The 23,866-nt window shown below is 39.6% G+C and overlaps 2 protein-coding genes across 7 annotated transcripts in view; one reads left to right on the top strand and one right to left on the bottom strand.

Annotated features, from left to right (window-relative positions):
• Positions 1-13,564, bottom strand: part of FZD3 (frizzled class receptor 3) — a 101,713-nt gene extending 88,149 nt beyond the window's left edge. The window contains exons 1-2 of one of the 2 annotated variants that reach the window (XM_058720784.1): positions 13,420-13,562; positions 2,607-3,260 (exon numbers count right to left, since the gene is read on the bottom strand). In XM_058720784.1, coding sequence (XP_058576767.1) covers positions 2,607-2,795 — 189 coding nt within the window. In that variant the 5' untranslated portion in view covers positions 2,796-3,260; positions 13,420-13,562. Of the gene's footprint in view, positions 1-2,606; positions 3,261-13,419 lie in introns of both variants that reach the window. The other variant, XM_058720786.1, reaches the window with a different exon arrangement.
• Positions 13,565-16,840: 3,276 nt separating this feature from the next.
• Positions 16,841-23,866, top strand: part of FBXO16 (F-box protein 16) — a 55,263-nt gene continuing 48,237 nt past the window's right edge. For 2 of the 5 annotated variants that reach the window (XM_058720779.1, XM_058720782.1), the window contains exons 1-2: positions 16,841-17,154; positions 21,774-21,908. In XM_058720779.1, coding sequence (XP_058576762.1) covers positions 21,810-21,908 — 99 coding nt within the window. In that variant the 5' untranslated portion in view covers positions 16,841-17,154; positions 21,774-21,809. The remainder of the gene's footprint in view (positions 17,155-21,773; positions 21,909-23,866) is intronic. The other 3 variants (XM_058720781.1, XM_058720778.1, XM_058720780.1) reach the window with 3 other exon arrangements.

The following is a 23,866-nucleotide window of genomic DNA, read 5'->3' as shown; positions in this document are numbered from 1 at the left end:
GAACTTACAAAAATTTAGCGTGTGTGTCTGTGTATAGATGAGTATGTTTTGGAAGGGAGGAACAGAGAAACATACAAGCAAAGATCTTTTCTAACTTAATGAATTGATACATTAACCCATTTATTTAAACATGTTCCAATTTCAATGAAAGTACTAAGAACCCTGTATCTACAATGAAAGAACACCCAACCTGTTGACTATGAATAATCAAATTTGAGATAACCCAGATTCTATATTTCCTCTCATCTGTGGTATCCCTCTCTCACTGCCATATACTAGTATATTCCAGGCACTCATCAGTACAGGAATGAACCCTAGGCAGGCTTGAAACATGGGCCTGCTAAAAGATGCTGCACTTAGGAAATTATCCTTTAATTCACCAAGTCCCACAATGAACACTCAAAAATATCCTCCAATTGTTGGCTCCAATGACTTGCTCCTGGTAAAAGCTGACGTACATTTTCTGAGAGCAGAGATAGAGGGTGTCATCAGCAGATTCGAGTCCTTTTAAGGACCCAAGATCCTTACTTCCATTTGGAAGGATGTGTTGACTCCTGAGTTCCCATGTCCTCTGCTATTACAGAAACTTTACACTCTCAAACTGTCTGACATCTCTTTTTGTCAGTGGCATCACTGTCCTGATATTGACAACCATGCAATAAAAAACTATCTGCAACTTTACTTCAAAGAACTGGAGCCTTTCCCTTAGAAAATATTGCCCACTGAGGTGCTCTCCCTAGAATGTGTGAAATTTAAACAGAAGCAACCTTATTGCCAATAAAATACGTAGACTACACAGGCAACTTTAAGAAGAGGTTAGTGACAGTTTACTATGTCATCATCGTGAATGTCCCAAGAGCCTACAAATGAATGCAAGTTCATTTGGAACAAATATATTAACTTTTCTAGTACCTTCTCTTTGGGATCATTTAGAAATGGAATTTGGAATAGAATTAACATTTGCAGATCACCTTTTGTATGCTATACACTGTGCTAGCTAGTTTATAAATTTCTTGTTTAATCCTAACAGCCCTTAAAAGTATTTTTGTTATTACTGCTGTTTCACAAATGAAGAAACCAAGGCTAAGGGACTTGTTAAGGGACTTATTCAGTCTTAAAGCTACTACAAAGAAGAGTCAATAGCTGAACCCACATCAATTCAAATATCTTGATGACTTGCTTACTACCCTATCTACTTCCCAAAGGAATTACATTGATTTATGATACTAAAAACAAAGGTTTTCCTACTTCAATTTCTTTGTGAGAGAATTGATAGTTTCAAAAAACAGCAAGGACTGCTATGCCCAGAACCAAATTAATGTACTAAACCAATACCCATTTTCATATCCTAATCTGATAGTCTATACCAAATCTCTCTTGGCTAGCCTGTACCAAGCTAGTTATACCTTGTATATTCAGAAGAGCAGAAAATGTTTTGTTCAACCTCTATAATATTTTCAAATATTTAGAATATATAAGATGCCCTTCACATTTAAAAAATCTATGAACAATAATCTTTCTACCAATTTTCCTAGACACACTTATGCTAGTCTACTTGGAAGTAATGAATCTTTGGGTTTTACCATAAAATGAAAAATTCCAAAACACATAGGCCTCGATGTGCTGAAAACACTGTAACAATAGATTAAAGGTTAAAGTACAAAACATTCAATGTATAATTATTATTAGCTCCATTTTACAAGAAGCTTTACATAGCAAAGAAACTACGGTAAGAAAGTTCACATAATTTGCCCAAAGTAATAAAGCTAGAAAGTGACAGAGCTAGAATTCAAACCCAGGTTTGTATAAGCCTATGCTCCCTACTGCCACCATCCACGGCCTCCCTAATTCTCACCTGGTAAACATATTATCCTTGTCCACAATTCTAAAACCTCTACAGAAATGCACGCATATTTATTTAAACCTACTGTTAACTATATTCATTAATTTGTCATAGTTTCTAAAGTAAAATCATTAAAAAGTTACCTGAAGAGTTACCACTAGAAAAATTCAAGAAAGGCAACAAATTTTCATAAAATTGTGACAGGTCAACAACAGATAATTTACACAACCAAACCTTCATTCATCAGCAGTGATACTTCTTAAATTGATGTGAACAAAGTAAAATGAGAAAAATGTTTTTAAATTTCAAGAAAATTCAAATATGACAAATCACCAGCCTAAAGGCTGAACAATAGAATTTATTTCACAAGATCATGTTACCTTCAATACTTAAGGACTGAATTGTGAATATTATTATTATAGTCTACTCTTTATCTGAGGTTTTAGGATCAGCCAAACAGGAAAAAAATGTAATCATAACTTGCACAATTTTGAATTTCTGAATGACTATTATCTCCCATGTACCAGTGTTTCATATTTCTTTATATAAAAGCATGTCTAAAAATAGGTCAAGAGTAACATTCCCCAAACATAAATTCTTCAATCTATTAGAGTTTGAACTTAAATCTCTAACTTTTTAATGTACAAGACAGAGTTAAAAATAATGTATTCTTTTGCTGTTATCAGACACTTTCATTAGATTAGTAACAAGACAATGTAAGAATCATTGTCTAAGATACGTCAAATAATAGAACAAGTCTTACCTCCATTGCTAAAGCAGCTGTCTGTTGGTCATAGTGATTCAGAAGATTAGGCATGAAGGTAGTATTATAAGGCAAATCTTGGCACATCCTCAAGGTAATAGGTTCGCAAGAAAACAAACTGTGCCCACCTATATGCCCCACAAATATAGTCAAGGGCCAAATGTAGAAGACAATCCAACTCATAGCCATCCTTCCTGGATCTGAATGAGATTCGGATGATGAGGCCTACTCAATATGTATTTTAGATCTTTATACACCTGCAGGTCTCAGCTTGAAAGTTTTTCTTCTATATCTTACTGTTAAGTTCTTCAAACAGTTAAATACTCTTTGCACCGTCAGAGGTTTGTTAGCTTGATCTCACAAAAGGCATTTGTTTTTGGTTTCACAATACGGGAAAATGACATCATCTTGTCTCTTCTTTTCATTTTATTACATAGGGCACATTTGGCCAACATATCAAGTTGATCAACCACATTCCCAAACAACAGATTCCATCTTAGGAGAAGAGCTATTTCTTCCTCTGATTGAAATATCTGAGAAGTATTTTTTAATGAAAGAAATTAATTTCCTCTCAAAATCTTTGATGAGTTCAGTGACGTTGCAGGATACAAAATCAATATACAAAAATCTGTGTTTCCGTACACCAACAATGAACTAAGAGAAAGAGAAATAAAACAATCTTTCATGAAAGATGTCATACTGACCTAATAGATAAAATACATGAGTATTTCAGAGACACAGTAGAGTTTTTCTACTTATCATTTATGCTATAGATATACTAAGACAATCCTTAACCAGAATTTAAAGGCAAATTTTCTTCCCTCAATTGCCAACATATGGTTTTATTTCTTATCTAGAATGGCAGTTTTTCATTTGTCACAGATATAACTGATCCATTTTAAAAAATGCTTATGCTATTGTCCTAATTTAAATATGCCATAATTGGAACTATTAAATTTAAAATATACTTTATGTGTTTTAATCATTAATAGTACCTTTTTACATTAACTGGCTTGGCAGAATGTATTTGTGAAAAAGGTGAAATATAAATAAACTGAAAGATATAAATTCAAGTCCCTTACTAGCTGTGTAAGTGTAAATGTACTATTTAACTTCTCTGAACTCAGAATTTTTCTTCTGAAAATACTACCTCCTTTACAAGGATGACATATGAGTGAACTGAGATAATATATGTAAACATACTTTATAAAATGGTAAAGCAGCATCAAAGATTAGGTAATTTTATTACTGAATCACAGTTATACAAAGGCTACCTCCATCAACCAATAGTGAACTGGCAAATAGAAGGTTCTAAAGTACTATCAGGAAATTTTTCCAACATTACATCATCTTTTTAGATAGTACAAAAACTTTGTACCATAGATGTAGAAATATTTGACTAACAAATGTTTCACTGCACAGCCAGGCTGCAAAGAATAAAAATCATCCCTAAAAACAACAACAACAAAAAAAAAAAACACAGCAGGAATAGGATTCCCAGTTATGGTTTCCACTAAGCTTTATAGTATTTTCACTTGCTCCTACTTTTCCAGGGGCAAGAATACATATCTTATTTGGGGCTGAGAGGTGGTGGACGGGGTAGAAGGTAGGTCTGGTAGGAAGAAAGCATATACTAAGTTGTTATACTTTCATTTGGCTTAATAATGATGTTGAATTTACTTTAATTTCATTTTGTTTTATATGCATTGAGTATTTTTAAGTTTGTTGTGGAAAGCCTGAGCTCGGAAAACATGAGAAAGGTCAGGTTCAGAAATTCTCAGAGACACAGGTTAATAAGACAACTTAAATACTAGGGCCCATGACAGTTTAGATCTTGAGACCTGGACTGGTTTCACTGAAGCAGGGAAAGAAACTGTTCTTTGTTCACGCTCAATGCTTGGGACCTCTGCATCCCAAGCTTTAGTTATTAGGCAGAAAAAACTATTTGGATAAAATAAAGCAGTGGTTGAATCTTTCTAGTTTCTTCCTGTAGTACATGGTATTGAGTGGTGAGAGGGAAAAGGAGAGTCTAAGAATTAGAATTTGGAATATTAAGGTTATGAGCCAATCTTTGCTCCAAATGACTAATCTCTCTATACAAAATCTCTAAGTCAGAGATCTTTGCGACAGCTTCTTGGCCTGCCATATTTTTCCTTCCTTCAAACTGGCCCCAGAAATGTGGGGTCTGGCTATATAAAACTGGTAGTAAACATAATCATTTACAATTAAGCTTAATTACATGCAACGCAGTAACAATCATGCATACCATTAAATGTGTGTCAAAAAAAAACTACTGAAAGCTTTATCAGTTTACAACATTAAAATATCCATTTAAGTTCAGTCTTTGTAGTTTGCTGCTTATGCAGCATGTTCATCTGCTTAGAACTTAAAAAAAAAAAAAAAACTACTAAAGAGAACACTGCTCCTTCATGAATATATATATAGTAATACCAAGAATTTTTGAAGTTCATTTAAACTGAAGAGTTTTTAAAATATCACTGTTTCAAATTTGTGGTTCAAAGACGACTACCATATAAAAGAAGGAATGAAAAATACCTCACTGAGTTTTTAAAACTAGATGAGACACCTCCTGATACTTCTACCCACTTTATTTTACCTGATTTCCTCTCGGTTACTTCTTTTCCTCATGTAGAAGTGAAGCTTCCCACCGCCTTCTAAAATGGTTTCCTTTGTGTACCACAACATCCAAATTACCATATATCAAAACACTCCTGTAAAATCTACTGTTAGGCTGAAGTAGGATGACAATCTTAATATTTTAAGACTGTAGTTTATGATTATTGAAATAAGAAAAAAGTGAACTCAAAAAGACAAAAAGAAGAGTAAAAATCTTACTTTATATTTCCTCCAAATCAGAGGTTCTAATTTTAATGTGTAGCAGATTCATGAATCCCCTCACAAGTCTCAGAAATCTGAATCTCTGGAAAATGAACTGCATTTTCTAACCAATCATCTCAGATACTATTACAAGTTAAGTGGCCCATAAGTCATGTTTTGAGATATGCTATCCTAAAAGAGTAACAGAGTATAGGTATATTTAAAAATAATTAAATGCTTAGCAAAATACATAAAACAAATTTAAAAAGTAAAAGCAAATAAAGAATAACACTTTAATAGAAAAATGGGAAAAGAACATAAACTTATAACCAAACTGCAAATAACCAACAAATATGTGAAAAGATACTCAACTTTACTAATAAAAAAATGCAAATATGAGAGAACATTTTCACCACTCAGGCAAAAATAACAACGAAGAGAACACAGGATGGGAGAGGGTACAGAAAAAAAGAACACTTTCAACATTCTAACAACTTGAAATACTACTGTAAACTGGTTGGTATTTTAAAAAATGGCTACTTACATCAAAAGCCCTTAAAACGTGCACAATTTGATGCAATAAATATATTCTCTATTCTAAGTAAACACACAAGGACATATGATGCATAAACAAAATGTTAGAGTAACACTGTTTATAAAATAAAAAACTAGCTGGGGGGCCTGGGTGGCTCAGTCAGTTAAGCAATCCCACTCTTGATTTCTGCTCAGGTTATGATTTCACAGTTTGTGAGTTTGACCCTACACTGGGCTCTGCACAGGCAGCATGGAGCCTGCTTGGGTCGGTTTCTCTCTCTCTCTCTCTCTCTCTCTCTCTCTCTCTCTCTCTCTCTCTCTCCCTCCCTCCCTCCCTCCCTCCCTCCCCCCCTCCCTCCCTCCCCCCCTCCCTCCCTCCCTCTGCCTACAGCATGGAGCCTGCTTGGAATTCTCTCTCTCCCTCTGCCTCTGTTCCCTCCCCCACTTGCAGTGTAGTGCTCTTTCTCAAAAAAGAAAAAAAAAAAAAAAACCTTGAAACAACCTAAAAGCCTACCAGTAAGGGACTTGTTAAAAACAAACAAACAAAAAAACTATGGTACAGGGGCGACTGGGTGGCTCAGTTGGTTAGGTGTCTGACTTTACCTCAGGTCATAATCTCACGGTTCAGGAGTTCGAGCCCCACATTGGGTTCTGTGCTGACAGCTCTGGGCCTGGAGCCTGCTTTGGATTCTCTGTCTCCCTGTCTCTCTGCCCCTCCCCTGCTAGCGCGCTCTCTGTCTCTCAAAAATAAATGGATATTTTAAAAAATTAAATAACAAAACAAAACACTAAGGTACAGGGGTGCCTGGGTGGATCAGTTGGTTGAGTGTCGGACTCTTGATTTTGCCTCAGGTCATGATCCCAGGTCATGGGATTGAGCCCTGTGTAAGTCTCTGTGCTGAGCATAGAGCCTGTTTAGGATTTTCTCCCTCCCTCCCTCTCTCTCTCTCTCCCCCACTCTCCCAGCTCACTTCTGTGTATGTGTTCTCTCTCTCTCTCAAAAAACAAAAAAACCCACTATGGCACAACCACGTAGTGAAATATTACATAGTCACTAAAAACAATGAGCAAGATCTGTATCTACTGACATGGTAAGACAGTAACAATAGGTAAAAAATAAAATTAAAACAATTTCCTAAACAGCATATATATCCATTTTTGTGAAAAAAATGCACAGAATAAAACTATTTCAATTACTTAAAAAATAAAATAAATGCTCTGAGATTTTATAAAAGAACCTATGGTATATTACTCTGTGTATGAAATAATTAGCTCTGCTAAATCTATAAATGTGTACTGACTGGCTAACAAGAATAAACATTGGTGAATCACTGATTTATTGGCTGCTAATTGAGCAACAAGCCAGGGGACACTCTAATGCCCTACTGCAGGTAGAAAGAAAAGCAAAAGAGCAATGATCAATTTAGTTTGAGTAAAAACTGATTTTTGTTAAGTTTATTTATTTTGAGAGAGAGAAAGAGAGACAGACAGACACAGAATCCCAAGCTGACTCCTTGCTGTCAGTGCAGAGCCCTATGCAGGGCTCGAATTCATGAAGCATGAGATCATGACCTGAACTAAAATCAAGAGTTGGACACTTAACTGAGTCACCAGGGGCCCCAAAACTGTTTTTCAATATATATTTTTTAACATTTATTCATTTGAGACAGAGCGTGAGTGGGGGAGGGGCAGGGAGAGAGGGAAACACAGAATCCAAAATCCACACAGAATCCAGAGCTGACAGCTCAGAGCCCTGTGTGGGGCCAGAACCCACAAACCGTGAGATCATGACCTGAGCCGAAGTCAGATGCTTAACCAACTAAGCCACCCAGGCAGCCACCTGATTTTCAATATTAAAAAAATCAGATGACCTATCAGCTGAATCAAATGGTATGCACATTTTAAAAGAACTCTTCAGGGGTGCCTGGGTGGCTCAGTTGCTTAAAGTGTCCAACGCTTGATTTCAGCTCAGGTCATGATCTCAGGGTTTATGGGATCAAGCCCCACATCTGCACTGTCAGTGCAGAGCCTGCTTGGGATTCTCTCTCTCAAAATAAATAAATAAGCAAACACTAAGAAAAAAAACAAAATAAAAGGGGGCACCTGGTGGCTTGGTCAGTTAAGTGTCCAACTTCAGCTCAGGTCATAATCTCATAGTTCGTGAGTTCAAGCCCCACATCAGGCTGTGTGCTGACAGCTCAGAGCTCGGAGCTCGGAGCCTGGAGCCTGGAGCCTGCTTCGGATTCTGTGTCTCCCTGTCTCTCTGCCTCCCCACCCCTGTTCCTGCTCTGTCTCTCTATATATATTCAAAGTAAATATTTAAAAAAAATTTTTTAATAAATAAAAGAACTTTTGATATATATTCCAAATCTCTCTTTAGTAACAATGAGATACTGCTTCTAAACAGGATTGCGTGGGTAACAAAAGTGATTTTTCCTAAGGTTTTCCTAAAGTACAACTTAGGAAAAAGTTGTAAGTTGAAGTTACAGATCTATAGAAAATAGAGAAGATCATGGACCCAAAGAGGTCCTGCCAATGTAACAGCAACTCTTAAGCAAAGATTAACAGTCATTTTGGCATTCTTACTGATATTACACTGTTTACTACAGGAATCTGCAATATCTCAAATAAATAAAGGAACCTGCTAAGTTAACATAACTGCAGTAAACACCATCAGAGGCCAGGGCTCATCAGAAAGTGAGTGATATAGCAATAGCTGTTCATGCCCTACTTGTAGGAAAAGACACACACTCACTTCTTTGCAGAGAGCAATGAAAGATGCTTGGAAAACTAAGTTACTTGATTATCGTTCCATTAGAAAACAAAAGGACTTGACACATCTAATTTTTATGAAAGTGTAACATCAGAAATCTGATCTTACCAGCTTTCTTTTGAATATTAATTTTAAAAGCCCTTAAAATAGGGGCACCTGGGTGGCTCAGTTGGTTAAGCTCCAACTTCAGCTCAGGTCATGATCTCACAGTTCGTGAGTTTGAGCCCCGTGTCAGGCTCTGTGCTGACAGCCTGGAGCCTGCTTCCGACTGACTCACTCTCTCTCTCTCTCTCTCTCTCTCTGCCCCTCCCCCACTCATGTTCTGTCTGTCTCTCTCTCTCTCACTCTCTCTCTCTCTCAAATATAAACACTAAAATTTTTTAAAAATAAATAAAAAATAAAAGCCCTTAAAATAAAATAAGCTAAGTATCTGTCCTGAAAAACAGCAATAAAGGGGCAGGAGGGGCGCCTGGCATAGCTCAGCTGGTTGAGCATCTGACTCTTAATTTTGGCTCAGGTCATGATCCCAGAGTCGTGGGATCAAGCCCTGTGTCTGGCTCCACACTGAGCTTAGAACCTGCTTAAGATTCTCTCTCTCCCTCTCCCTCTCTCCCCTCTGTCTCTGCCTCTCAAAATAAAAAAAGGGGAGGGGGGTAGGAGATGCAACTTTTAGGAGGCTGTTTTCAGGCTGGCTACAAAGCCAGACCGAAAAAACACAGGTGGGAAAAGCAGGATGCGGCAACTGAAGAGGAAAGCAGACTGAATCCAGAAATACTGACAAAGTAGGCCCTGAGGGCTGTCAAGAGGGTCCCGCAAAAGATTATGTTCAGTAATTCTATTTCAATTCACATTGTCTGTAAATAAAGTGATCCATTTCATCATTCTCAGTTCAGATTTAATTTTCTTGACACCTTGTATGTATATACAACGTTTTGCATTTCCAATTCAGAAATACCATCCCAAGGTTGTCTCACACACAGGGGCTACAGTGGGAACAGGAGGGATATTCTTTGTCTTCTTTCAGTTTCCCAAGAATGCACTGCAAGACCAGCAATGACTATTTCTTGATAATGAAGTTCCGCCTCCAAGGAAAATTACTGTATTGTTAGAGAAAATATACACTCAAAGCATATTCACTGTTCTAAGTGTTACTTTCCTTTTCCTAAAATCCATATGTCCTTTGGCCATTTGTTTTCCACATCTTATTATCTAAAAAATAAATTCAGTCTCAAAATTTTGTTTCCTGGTTGCTGAGTTTATATAGCTTCATATTTAACTCATAGGGGCTCAATTCCTATTAACCTCAGAATGAGGATTTCTTTTCAGGTCTATTTCATCTAATTTTTAAAGTCCATGTGTGCCACAAATAACCTAATCATGCAATGTGCTCAGTGATGACAGGGTTTAAAAACCCAAACAGGAAAAACCAATACATTTAGGTTCAAAATCAAAATGAATGGTAGACATCAAAATACAGTCTAAAGAAAGCGGAAAAGCTTTTACAACCAACTTGAAAACCAAATGGAAAGTTAAAGAGGTGCCTGCCTGGTTCAGTGGGTAAAGCATGTGACTCTTAATCTTGGAGTTGTGAATTCAAGCCCCACATTGGGTATAGAGATTTTTTTTTTTTTTTAATTTAATTTTATTTTTTTAAAATCCAGGGGTACCTGGGTGGCTCAGATTAGGCATCGACTTCAGGTCAGGTCATGATCTCGTGTCTCATGAGTTCGAGCCCCATGTCAGGCTCTGTGCCAACAGCTTGGAGCCTGTTTCGAATTCTGTGTCTCCCTCTCTGTCTCTCCCCTACTCACATTCTGTCTCTCAAAAATAAAACAATTTAAAATTTTTCTTTAATTAAATCTTTAAAAAAAGGAAAAGTTAAAAGATGGCCAGATTCTGAACTAAAAAAAAAAAAAAAAAAAAATCATATTGAAATTCTAGCCCAGTTTCCTCTTCCAATTAAAATCTATTAATCATGGGGCGCCTGGGTGGCTCAGCCGGTTAAGCGGCCGACTTCGGCTCAGGTCATGATCTCATGGTCCGTGAGTTCGAGCCCCGAGTCGGGCTCTGTGCTGACAGCTCAGAGCCTGGAGCCTGTTTCAGATTCTGTGTCTCCCTCTCTCTGACCCTCCCCCGTTCATGCTCTGTCTCTCTCTGTCTCAAAAATAAATAAAACATTTTAAAAATAAAAAAATAAATTAAAAAAATCTATTAATCAGAAAACTCTAATATAAGCCCGATTTTTCCCTTAGCAAGGTTGTATGGTTTGTATGCTTTAGCTATAAAATTATTTCAGTAAGATAAAATTTAAAGGCCAGGATTTCAGTTAAAACCTCTTTCCTGGCCAGTAAAGAGTTGTTACTTTTTTTTCCAAATCTATATTGAATAATTTCTTCAACATGTACTTTCCAAATCATTCTTTTTATTTGATTTATTGCTCTTTTATGTGGGCAGCTACAGCTTTAAGTAGCCATAGTTCTAGAGTTTTTGGGGTTAAAAATACCATGAAGACAACATCACCTCTGTGAAAAGTAAAGATGTACCACATGTCTCCTAAAGAAAATAAAATTAACAGCAGCCTAACATCAACAAATTAATATGCTCAGAATTACTTTTGAGTATACAATCTGATAGTTTTACTAACAAACTAATATGAAATTTAAGATGGGTAGAGTTTTTCCTGAAGCCAAATGGGAAACAGAGGACTTATTATGAGTTAAACTCCTTTCTCCTCTGATGGCAAAGCCTTCCACGCTGTACAATACAAAGGAAGAATGTGCACTTTATTAAGTTGCTCTCAACATTCCCTACTTCAAATATTTCAATCATGGAACTCCCAAGAAAAACCCACCTAAATAAATGTCCAAAGCACAAAATAAAGCTCAAAGAAATACAGCAGCTAAAATGGGGAAATGAATGATAGAGCTCACAGTCATTTCTTCTATTAATGGGACACTCTTACAGATTTAGAAGAGGTGTAGAGGTAGAGAATATTAGTAAGTGGATGAGATTAAAAAAAAAAAGTAGGAAAGGAAAGGGAGGATGGTAGGTTTTATTATTTACTTACTCTCCTAATAGTTTCAAAACATTTGGGGGGCTGAGGAGGAACAGGTTATTGCACTAAATAAACGGCAACAGGGTAAGAAAAGGGCTGCATCTTAATTAAATCTTGAGCTCCATCCTTCCAAGCCAGCCCAGTTAAGCTTTCACACCTCTTTCCTACACTCCCTAATTCTGAACCTTTTTACCTTTTTGTGGCGGCTTGTGGCTTAGTAGTTCACGTAAATGCCTTGTTTTTTTTCCCCTGGAGGAAAAAGACAGTATTGATTTGCTTAAAAGTATGTATGGAAAGCATTATCTTTCTTCTTAATAACAGAATTAAGGATTTGTCTATTCCTTAGACTGTCAGCACACCACTGAAGACTAAAAGAGGCTGAAGAGGGAGGTAACATCCCTCATGTCAGTCAGGTCTTTGTTTCCTTGCTCTTGTGGTGTTGGCTTTGTAAAGTAACCCAATTCCCATAAATAAACATTACAGGTCTATCAAAGCTACTTTTATGAAATAAGATTTTAAGATACTTTTATTTTTTATAGCTGTTAGTCTGCTCTGCTGCTGCATCTGCCCAAATTTAGGGAACCAAAATTAAAAATTTAATTTTAATACAGGGGAAAAAATTGGATTTCTTTTATTGAGTAGGTAACTTTCAACTTCAAATCTATCCCGTGCCTAAATTGATGGCATGCGCTTTTGTTCTTAAAAAAAAAAAGGAAAGAAAGAAAAGAAAGAAAAAAGAAAAGCTTTCTCCTAGAGAGGAGCCGCCTAACTCCAAGTCTCCTGAGATTTAACGAGCCTCTAGGAAGATGTTAAAATGTCTTGAAACGTTTTTACAGCACCTTTATTTGCGACGCCGTCTATTAATTACCCAGCAGTACCCCCACGGCAAATGCACATTAGCATAAAAGAGGGCAGCTGGGGGAAGCGTTGGGGAGGGAGCGCAGACTTTGCAAACTGATGGGATGGAGGGGACAACTTTTAGGCACTGGAAAGAAGAGGTCGGCCAAATGCCAACACAACATCTAAACCTGAAGCAATTCTAACGTGGTTCTCCGGCCGGCCCCAGACGCCCAGGGCGCCAGAGCCCTGGATGCATTGTCCTCCCCCCGGCCGCCGCCGCGTCCTCCACCCACGCTCCGGCGAGCGGGGAGCGCCACACGCCCCCGCGGCGCCGACCCAGGGAGCGGGCGCCTATCGCGGACGCCCTCCTCCACCAAGGATTTGGGCAAGGGGGAGGCGGAAGGGGAGCCGCGGTCCACACTCGCACAGGTTGCCCAGCGCGGGCTTAGGACACAGAGGGTTAATAATCTCCCGGGCGTCTGCCCACCTCAGCCCTCACCCCAAACTCGGCTCCTCCGCACCCCCTCGGCCCGCCGTCGGTCCCAAGGCGCCCCTCCGACGCCCCGCCACAGCCTGGCGCCGAAGGCTTTTGTTTTGGCCGCGACGAGAATAACGATCCCTGAGGAGGAGGAGGTGCCGGAGCTGCTGGTGGCTCCTCAGCACAGGGTTAGGCAGAGGAGCGGGCAGCCGCGGCGGCACCTCCTCATTCCCCACACTCCCCGCGCCCTTTTCCAGCTAAGCGGGACTGGGGAACCGCTCGCCTCGTCACTCACCTCACATCTCGGGGCCGGGCTCCAATGGGGGGTTCAGCGCCGGCCGGGGGCGGCCACGGGTCCCTCAGGTAAACGGAGCCAGCGAGGACCGCCGACGCGCGCGCCGCTTCGGAGCAACCGCGAGCTTTCGGGAGCGCCGGAGCGCGCGGCCCAGGGAGCGAGCGCGCGCGCGCACGCACGGCGCAGGCGCGCTGCGCACACTCGGCCGCACGCTCCCATTTTGAGACCCACTTGGAGGTGCCGGCTCGGAGCTCTCGGCCGGTCTCTGCCTCGTGTTTGGGTGATGCCTTGCGCTAGTTATCCCGCTCCGGCGGAGTGGTTTCGAGCTCTGGAAGCGTTTCTCTGAAATGCGCTCAGCCCTCTTTGCAAAGCCCTCCCTCCCCCGCTGAAAAAGCGTGGCGACTCTTCTTATCCAAACTGGGGATTCTGTTATTGCAAGACCACCAAAACCTGTTCTACGAACGAGGGTGCTGACCTAGGGATCCGGGGTTGAAGGTGGTCAAGAGTAGGAATACAGGTGTTGAGGGTGGCACTGGGTGCAGATAGGAGTAGGCATCTGACCTGCTGCAGAGCTTCACGCTTAAACAACAGACAAGATACTAGCCTAGGAGCAGTTTCTATCCCCTTTGCCAGCCCCTTAGTGCACAGGTGGAGATTGTGGTTATTGGTAGCATTTCCCATCTTTTTCTACATAAGCCATTTCAGAGCTGAAAGAGTTCTTAAAGATCATCTAAACTCAACCTCTCATTTTTCAGACGAGGAAAATAGCACTCAGAAGGGTTAAATGACATCCAAAGTCACACAGCTTTTTTTTTTTAATTTTTTTTTCAACGTTTTTTATTTATTTTTGGGACAGAGAGAGACAGAGCATGAACGGGGGAGGGGCAGAGAGAGAGGGAGACACAGAATCGGAAACAGGCTCCAAGCCATCAGCCCAGAGCCTGACGCGGGGCTCGAACTCACGGACCGCGAGATCGTGACCTGGCTGAAGTCGGACGCTTAACCGACTGCGCCACCCAGGCGCCCCCAAAGTCACACAGCTTTTTAAGAAAAAGTCTGGATTCATTCAAGGCCAGGCAGTTCTTTTTTACTATACTGTTTTCCTTTTCGTCCCATTTCAAGCTAGACTTAATAGGCATCATCTTGTTCTGTTGATAGCCATGGAACTTAAAGTATATTGATCCTGTTGCACAACAATGTGAATGTACTTGCCACTACTCAACTGTACATTTAAACAATGGCTAAAATGGTAAATTTGTGTTAAGTGTATTTTATCACAGTTTTTAAAAGGCACTGAATAAGTGTTAAATAAGCAATGAGTATTGAGCTTAGGCAGCCATAAATATAGTTTAACATCAGAAGGTGAGCTATGGGGAAAAGCAAAAATTAATATATGAAGCAACATTTTCAATTTTCATAGTAAATACTTGTGCAGTAACAGTTTTGGTTTTTTGTTTGTTTTTTAAAGTAATACTGATCCTCAGGCTGATTCTAAGCAAGACAGTGTGTCCTGTTGAGCCAACACTGGCTTTACTGAGGAGGAGTGAGGAGGCAAATAGTGTATGTGAAAATCTGTATGCGGTATGTACTTCCACATCCCTTGTCCCTGCAGAACCTCTGAAGATGTGCAGCTAGATGTACTTTTATGCAATTTACACACCATCCTGTGAAAACTGTGAGGCATAGGACATATCATAGCTCACATGGGAAGTGAGAGTGATGTAGAAATTATCACTGTGTGTGTCAACATGATTAAATCTCAGAAATATAACATTGAAAAAAGTGAACTACAAGATATGTAAATTATGGTATCGCTTTAAAAACAGCCATATTGTTTGAGATCAAACATGCATCTATAAAAAGCATAAAAACTGGAAAAGGAGGCTACACACCAATTTCATAGATGGTGGTTGCCTCTAGGCAAGCAGGGAGGGAAATAAGATCTGGAAAATGTACAAAAGGGGGCTTCAACAGTTAATCACACACATGAAACGAAAATGTTAATATTTTTTAAATTTTTGGTGGGGATACAAGGGTGTTTCTATGTAGTCTCTACATTTTTCTTTATATTTGAAGTAATGTTGAAGTATTTCAGACATTGAACTGATGTGCTCACTGTGAATATAGCCTGAATGTTGTCATTCAGAACAGAAGGTAAGGAGTGTCTTCAGTTAGATGATAAGGTGCCAGACAAGAGGAAGCCTAGAGAGTGCTGGTTGAGAGGATAGTCAAAAGGGAGCTTATTTTCACGTATAAGATTATTCAAATTAAACAGGGATAACATGAGATGGTTTCTTTTATCCCATCTCTCTTTCATTCCATGTTGTAACCACCAATAGAAAGTCTTTAATGAGTGAGAACTTCGCAGAGAGACACAGCACTCAAACGGAATGTTGTTAAAACTGGTCTCTTGATGAACCCGTTTTGAAACCATAAATGTTAACTGGCAATGCTGCACATGGTAATTTAGTATTGCATCTACTACCTCCCCCGAGGTCTCCACCCCCCACCAAAGGCTTTGTTTACTCATTTATATACAACCTGATCATGTGGAAAAACCACAAGGCTGGAATTCGAACAACCTGGGTTCTAATTTCAGTTTGGCCACTCACAGACCTTTGTTAAGTCAAGGAAAGCAACAATCTCTATGAGCTTCACTCTCCTAAGCTGGAGGTATGCAAATGTTGCCGATTTCAAAACTACAAAACAATACAAACATAGGTTTACATTTAAGTTGGAGGAGAATATATTCTTATCTATTTTAGGAATGTAAGGTAGTGAAGTTTTGGGTTTTTTTGTTTTGTGTTTGTTTTTGGGATTTTTTGGTTGTTGTTTTTGCTTGCTGCCCATAGGAACTGCTTTATATTTATCATGGAGCTCCTTCTGAAATTTTGAATTTTTGGTTGTTTTCTAGCACTTGTTAATAGTTCTATCACAACAGTTATCAGTGTGGGCCTTATATTAGGTATTTACACATTGCATCTTCCAGTCTTCCTCATTTTTTTATCCTTGTGTTCTCACCCTGCCCTTTATTACGTGGTGGGTACTCAATAAATTAGACTGGATTGTAAAATTTTCTAAATTTGGAGTTATTCTTATTAAGCCATGCCATCTGCTGGTTCTCCGGTGTATCTGTCAGTCAGCCTGAATTCCTCTTGAAATTCAGGATGAAGCATTTGTGAATTTGTGTGTTGGGCAATTTTCCCATGTCCTCCCACTTCCTTTTGCAGGTGCTTTTCTTTAATTGAACCAGTCGCGAATTCTTTTTCCTCCTACCCTCTTTTACCTGTTGGCCACTCTTAAAACCTGGAAAAGTGGAGTTTGCATTTCGGAGCCTCGGAATGACCAGAGAAATATAATTGGGCATGCTCAATTGGTTGTCCTGATTTGGAACACAAATATGTCTTGAGTGCCTGTCAATTCTGTTTGTTTCAGGATCAGATGCATTTTCCTCCCAGCATTATATTGGGAGATTGCAGCCCCTCCCAACCTCTTGCGCTCTTGCTTTTTAATTTTATCCGTGTGCCCAATTTTGGAGCCAGCCCTTCTGAATCTCTTGGCCAATCAAGAGACCACACATTGTTGCCTAAGAGACCCCGGATGCCAGCGAAAGGATTTATAGATGGTGATTGGACTACTGACTGGAAAGAAGGGTGGGGGCTGGACAGAGTCAAAGGAAAAGCTGCCATGGCAACACCAGAGCTTGAGGCTTGAAGAAGGAGATGAGCTAAAGAGGTGAGAGCAGTGGGCAGTGCATGAAAAAGATGGAGACTTTTTTGAGAGCTCCATTCTAAGATCCTCCTGGGCCTCTCACAAGCCTTGTTAGTGTTCCTGGGGATTACATTTCGCTCCGTTTCAGCTGCAGTTAAAGTACCAGATGCCTCGTACTTGCGAAATTAACAACAACAATTATTTCTATACCTAGCAAACACTCGCTCTTTGTATTGCGGTATAGTTTTTGCTTTGTCTCTACCCAGTTGAATGAAAGATGAATTCGTATTTAAATCTGACTATACCTTGTTGCCTGATAATTTCCTGATACTATCTGAGATCTTCTCTGATGATACTGCAGTGCACAATGAGTTGTGTGTTGGCAGAGAAACTCAATCTTATTCTCTGTGTATTCCAAATAAAAATCCGATAACCTTGAGTATAATTCCAGTGCTCAATTCATAATGTTCTGAGTTTTATCCTACATTCCTATTAGTTTTCGTCTTTAAACTGCTTCCCCACTATTGTATTCATTCAGTTGATTTAACCAATATTTGAGTACCAATTATGTAGTACTGGGATTCAGATTCATGTGAGCAATGTAAGAAAATGACATGAGCCAAGAAGCCTCAGAATTTTGTACTAGTTGTTTTGTACCAAAGTTCAGTGTGTCTGGGCGGATAGTGCACGGTGTGAGGGGCTGGGAGATGAGGCTGAAAAGGTCAATTGAGGTAAATTCTTAGTGGACCTAGACTTCCTTGCTAAGGAGTCTGGTTATGCTGTAGCCCTAGAGAGCCTCTGAAGGTTTTTGAGCTGAAAAGTGACACAATCAACTGGTCCTTCAAAAAATACTTCCATTAGTAGATTGGTGGTTACCAGAGGCTGGGAGATGGGGAAAATGGGGAAACATTGATCAAAGGGTACAAACTTTCAGTTATAAGATGAGTAAGTTCTGGAGATCTAATGTCCAGCATGGTGACTATAATTAATAATAATGTTTTATACTTGAAACCTACTGAGTAGATCTCAAGTGTTCTCACCACACACACACACACACACACACACACACACAAATGGTAGCTATGGGAGATGATGAATGAATAATACTTTGTAATCATTTCACAATATAAACATACACCAAAACATTAAGTTGTACATCTTAATTACATACAATTTTTATTTATAAAAAATAAAACAAAAAAGCAACCCTTTCTGACAGTAGATTGCATGGTATATTAAAGCAGAGACTCTTATCTTTGTACCCCCTAACTCAGGGCTAATAGGTCCTTAGTATAATTGAATAATGGTGACAGTGTGAAGAATGGCTCAGAAAATGGGATTGGAGATTTGTGACCACTGTAACCTTACCAGAGGACCCATCCTTGCTGTTGGACATGGAACTAGAACCATACCATAAATTGGGGGTTAGGGCCAAAGACCCTCTATCTTCCTTTTTATTCAAAGAAAACTTAAAGGTCAACATTCCAGGATAGCAATTAAGGTGGAAAGAGGTCACACACACACACACACACACACACAAAACAGCAAGCTTTATATGTGGAAGGAGAGGAAGACAACTTGCTTTGTCTTGCTGAAAGAGTGGGGATAGTTATTTCTTGTGCATGTTATATACAAGTGTCTGTCTTGTAATAGTACTGAGTGTTTATACCATGAACATGTGTGTGCATGCAGATATGTATACTGCGGGAGGAGGAAAAAAACACAAAAGGATAATGATGAAGGCAAGGGCAGGACAACCCCATTTGAATGCTTCAGCAGAACTGTATTACCAAGAGGGCTGTTTCTCCTGGCCAGACCTATCTCCTTAAAGCCAAGTTAATTGAAGAGAAGCTAATTTAAATAATTTCTAGCTGTTAGGCACCAGGAAAAAGAGAATAGCCAGTGCAGGGCCTTAGGGAGGCCCAAGAGAAGTTACTTTGCCCTAATTCAGAAATTGTACCTAGCTTGTTTCCTATACAAACTGGAAAGATCTCAGCTTACAGCAGGAATTTTTCACCTGGGGTAAGCAAAATGTTATATTCATGTGCATTTTTCTACAGAAAGGATTCCTAGCTGTCATCATATTCTCAAATATCTTTATGGCCCTCAAAAAAAGATTAAAAATAACAACTGGTTTAAAGAGAAAAAAGGTCAGACATAAATAAGAACAATACAAAAAGAAATATGTAATTTTTAACTGGGCGGATCTAGGCTCCGAGACCATGCTTTGTATCTATAATTTGCCCACTCACATACTTTTATAGCTGCCAATTAATAATACTGTAATGAAATAATTTCCTATACCTTTTGCAATTTGGCTAAACATGTGTGACTCAGATAATCAGCTGTTAGAGGTAGGGAAGAACGTGAGTGCTGATCTGGGTCCTCTTTATATCAGTGGTATGGTGGCAGTAGGCTACTGCCAAGAAGGAATTGTGTAATGATGACCTTGTGGTTTTAAAATATTGGCTTTCTCTTCAGCTATAACTCAACCCTAAGAGAGAATATTACCTGTCGAGTGAAAACCTCAAAGATTTCAGATCTAGCATTTGGGGGAGCCCCATATCAGCCGAAAAGTAATGGGTTTTTTTTTTTAATTGTCCAAATTGTCCAGCCTTTGCTACCGTAGAGTAATTTTTGGAGCCCATAAATCAGGCACGCAAGCCCTAGCTTCCTCGGTCACTACTGCTTTTTAATATGCAACCCATCTATAAAGAACAAGGAAGGCAGAAGCAAACAGAAACACTGAAGATATATATTGAAACTACCATCAGTCTGCTTCAAATGGTTTCCACCTTAAAATATTTTGCTATGGCTCTCTAATGGGTTTCGAGACACTCTGTAAATGACAGGAAGTTCTAAGAAAGGTTGCAAGGAAGCTACCACTTCTTGAGACCACTCATCTGTCAGACACTCTGCTGGACCAGTTTAATCTTCAAAACAGTGGTTGATGGTAGATGCAGATAGATTAAATGCTCACATAGATTGGGGGTCCCTGTGTGGCTCATGCAGTTAAGCATCCAACTCTTAATATCTGCTCAAGTCGTGATCTCATGGTTCATGAGTTCATGCCCCAAGTTGGGCTCTGCACTGACAGTGCAGACTCTGCTTGGGATCCTCTCTCTCCCTCTCTCTGCCCCTACCCTTCTCTCTCTGTCTCTCAAAATAAATAAATAAACATTTTTTATAAAATGCTCAGATAGATCGAATAACTTGTAAAAAGTTATACAGCTAGTAGGTTTTAGAGCCAGGATCAAACTTGTATGAGGTAAAAAGTTTTGTAATTTTTTAATGTAAGCAAATGTAATATTTTCAATGAAGCAAATAAGTGAAAGAGGAAATTTATTGCAAGAATATCAGGTGGCTCACAAAATGGACAAGAAAAGACAGGGGGCTTCTGAGGGGTGAGGCAGTGGGAGCAAATTAACAGAACATCAGTGCTATTGTGAACAACCCTTCAGTTGTTAGGTAAGGATGAACTAGCACCAGTCCAGCTGGCCTAGCTTGGTTTTATGACCCCATCTTGCCTGGGAAAGGGGAAGCCACCTGAATGAACCAACCCAGCAGACTCTAAACAATGAGAAGAAAGTAATTCTTCATGGAAATTAAAGGGTTTGTTTTCTTTTTTAATTTTTTTAATGTTTATTTATTTTTGAGAGAGACAGAGCACGAGCAGGGGAGGAGCAGAGAGAGAGGGAGACACAGAATCCGAGACAGGCTCCAGGCTCCAGGCTCCGAGCTGTCAGCACAGAGCCCGACATGGGGCTCAAACTCACAAACCGTGAGATCATGACCTGAGCTGAAGCCGGACACTCAACCAACCGAGCCACCCAGGCACCCCTAAAGGGTTTTAATCAAATGAAGGCAGACATATACTGGGCATCTAAAAATAGCACATTTTCCAACCCAAATCTGTCCGTCTCTAAAGGCTTGGCTTTGTCCATTACACCATTCTACTTTTTTTTTTTTTTAATTTATTTATTTTGAGAGAGAGAGGGAGAGAAAGTGCACATAAGTAGGGAGGGGCAGAGAGAGAGAATGAGAGAGAATCCCAAGCAGGCTCCACACTCAGCACAGAACCTGACACAGGGCTTGATCCCACAACCCTGGGATCATGACCTGAGCCAAAAGCAAGAGTCGGACACTTAACTGACTGCACCACCTAGGTGCCCGTACACCATTCTACTTCTTAAATATGGTGTCAAGCTAGAACCCTTGTTACTTAGAGATCAGAAGGAGGAGAGGAAGAAAGACACAGGGGCAAAGATGGAGTGCTTTATACTGCACTATGATTTTATAAGTTAAAATACTTCTTTCTGGCAAATGGGGTATATTTTTACCTGGGAATGATTTTAAACAGACCTGATCTGATTTCTAGTTCCAGCAGTTCCTGCTTCTGTAAACTTTGGCAGGGTGTGTAACTTCGGTGAGCCTCATTTTCTTCATGTGTAAAATGGGCTAAAATCTACAACCTCACCAGATTGTTGTGAGCTTTAATTAAGCATGCATGTAAAGTGCCTGACATGTAAAATGATCCCAGTAAATGTTCTTCCCCCCATTTCCCTCTTTCAACATACTAAAAGATGGCATGGTATTAGTATTTTTCATATTCTGAAGATTATATGATTCATTTCTTCTGATAGGTATGGTTTTTCTTATGGAAAGTATTCAGTTATTTCATGATGGCATTTGCACCTCCAAAAAGCATAGATGGCCCCAAAATGCAGACAAAGATGAGTACCTGGACACCCCTAAACCATCAGCTTTTGAATGACCGGGTAAGTGACCAGAGCTATTTTATCAATGAATCCATGCCTTAAGGTGGGGGGGGGGGGGGGGGAAGTATAAAAACGTTAGTTATCAAAATATGAACAGGAATTGTTTAGGATTGTGTAATGGGTTAAAATAAAAGAGAGATGTAGGATTTTTTCCAAAAGCTTTTATTGAGCTCTTGCTATATGGGCAAAGCTGGTTGTAGACAGAATCTTTTCCCATGATGACAATGTCTTAGATTTGCTCTTTCCTCTACTGTTGCTGCTCCTCTCTCTCTCTCTCATCCCAAGTGCCTTTTTTCTCCCATCACTGGTTCTCTGCTAGAATATCCAGGAATGAGAGAGAAGAGGGTACTCTGTGAGGAGTTCCCCAAAAAGATTTTCTTGCTATAGTTGCAGTTACTGGATAATGGTGGACATTTAACCAAATAAATAAAATGAGTAAATCTCAACTGATGACTCACATTACTAGGCTTCTCCTAAAAAGTTTCTTTCTTACCTGCATTCTGGGGAAGCACGAGTAGAATACACCAAAGGATTGCAGAGATGGGAAGCTGAGTATCATGCTGGGGTGTGAGATTGGCCAGCCTCTGGGAATTTCCATTCCTGCTTCAGTTGGAGGCAGAATTTACCAACAGGCCTGTGAGCTCCTATTATCAATACCTATCCCAAGGACCACACCTCATTGGCAGTAAAATACAATCAACATCAATAAAACTGACTTCATTATCTTGCTCCTACACACCAGTTCCTCCTCCTGGTAAAAGGCATCACTTTACACCAAGTCACTCGAGCCAGAAATCATCCTTCTCCCTGCCAGCTCTGGGTTGGTTTTCCCCAATTTACAAGCTCATAACTTAGCCTGTTATTGATGGCATAGAAGACATTACTGTTTCATAGTAAAACACAAGATTCTTGGAGAGACAAAGAGCTTCATTACTCACAGTGCAGCAAGCAGCTGTAGCATCATGTTTGCATTGTTTCTTGCCCACCTTGTCCCACAAGAATGCTATAGAAGGCCCAGAAAAATACTACACACCATGGATTTGTAGCACAAACCCTTACTGAGGAACAGTAAACCCACTGCTTTTCTTTCTTTTTTTTTGATCCAAGTTAGTTAACATATAGTGTAATAATGATTTCAGGAATAGAATTTAGTGATTCATCACTTACATATAACATTCAGTGCTCATCCCAAGTGCCCTCCTTAATGCCCATCACGCATTTAGCCCATCCCCCCACCCAACACCCCACCAACAACCCTTAGTTTGTTCTCTGTATTTAAGAGTCTCTTATGGGTTGTCTCCCTGTTTTTGTCTTATTTTTGCTTCCCTTCCCTTATGTTCATCTGTTTTGTTTCTTACATTCCTTATATGAGTGAAATCATATATTTGTCTTTCTATGACTGACTTATCTCGCTTAGCATAATACACTCTCATTCCATCTATATTGTTGCAAATGGCAAGATTTCATTCTTTTTGATCACCAAGTAATATTCTGTTGTATATGTATATACCACATCTTCTTTATTCATTTATCAGTCAATGGACATTTGGGCTCTTTCCATACTTTGGCTATCATCGATAGCACTGCTATAAACATTGGGGTCATGTGCCCCTTTTAATCAGCATTTTTGTATCCTTTGGATAAATACCTAGTAGTGCAGTTGCTAGGTCAGAGGGTAGTTCTGTTTTTAATTTTTTGAGGAACCTCTATACTGTTTTCCAGAGTGGCTGTACTAGTTTGGAAGGAATCCATTGCTTTTGTAGTAAGCAGTAAGCAAGTCTGCTCTTGGTCCCAAAAGGAGACAGTACCTCATTACTCAAAGTTGCCTTGCTCCAAACATAACTTGGAGAAATGGCCCAAGGAAAGAGCAATGACTCTCAGTATTCCAACACATTTAGGAGTATGAGAGGGAGGCCCAGGGAGGTATTTCTTCCAGCACCCCCTCATTTCCATATCCA

This window comes from Neofelis nebulosa, chromosome 3 (assembly GCF_028018385.1).
Source record: "Neofelis nebulosa isolate mNeoNeb1 chromosome 3, mNeoNeb1.pri, whole genome shotgun sequence".
NCBI classification, from domain to species: domain Eukaryota; kingdom Metazoa; phylum Chordata; class Mammalia; order Carnivora; family Felidae; genus Neofelis; species Neofelis nebulosa.
This window is presented reverse-complemented; position numbering and strand designations above follow the sequence as displayed.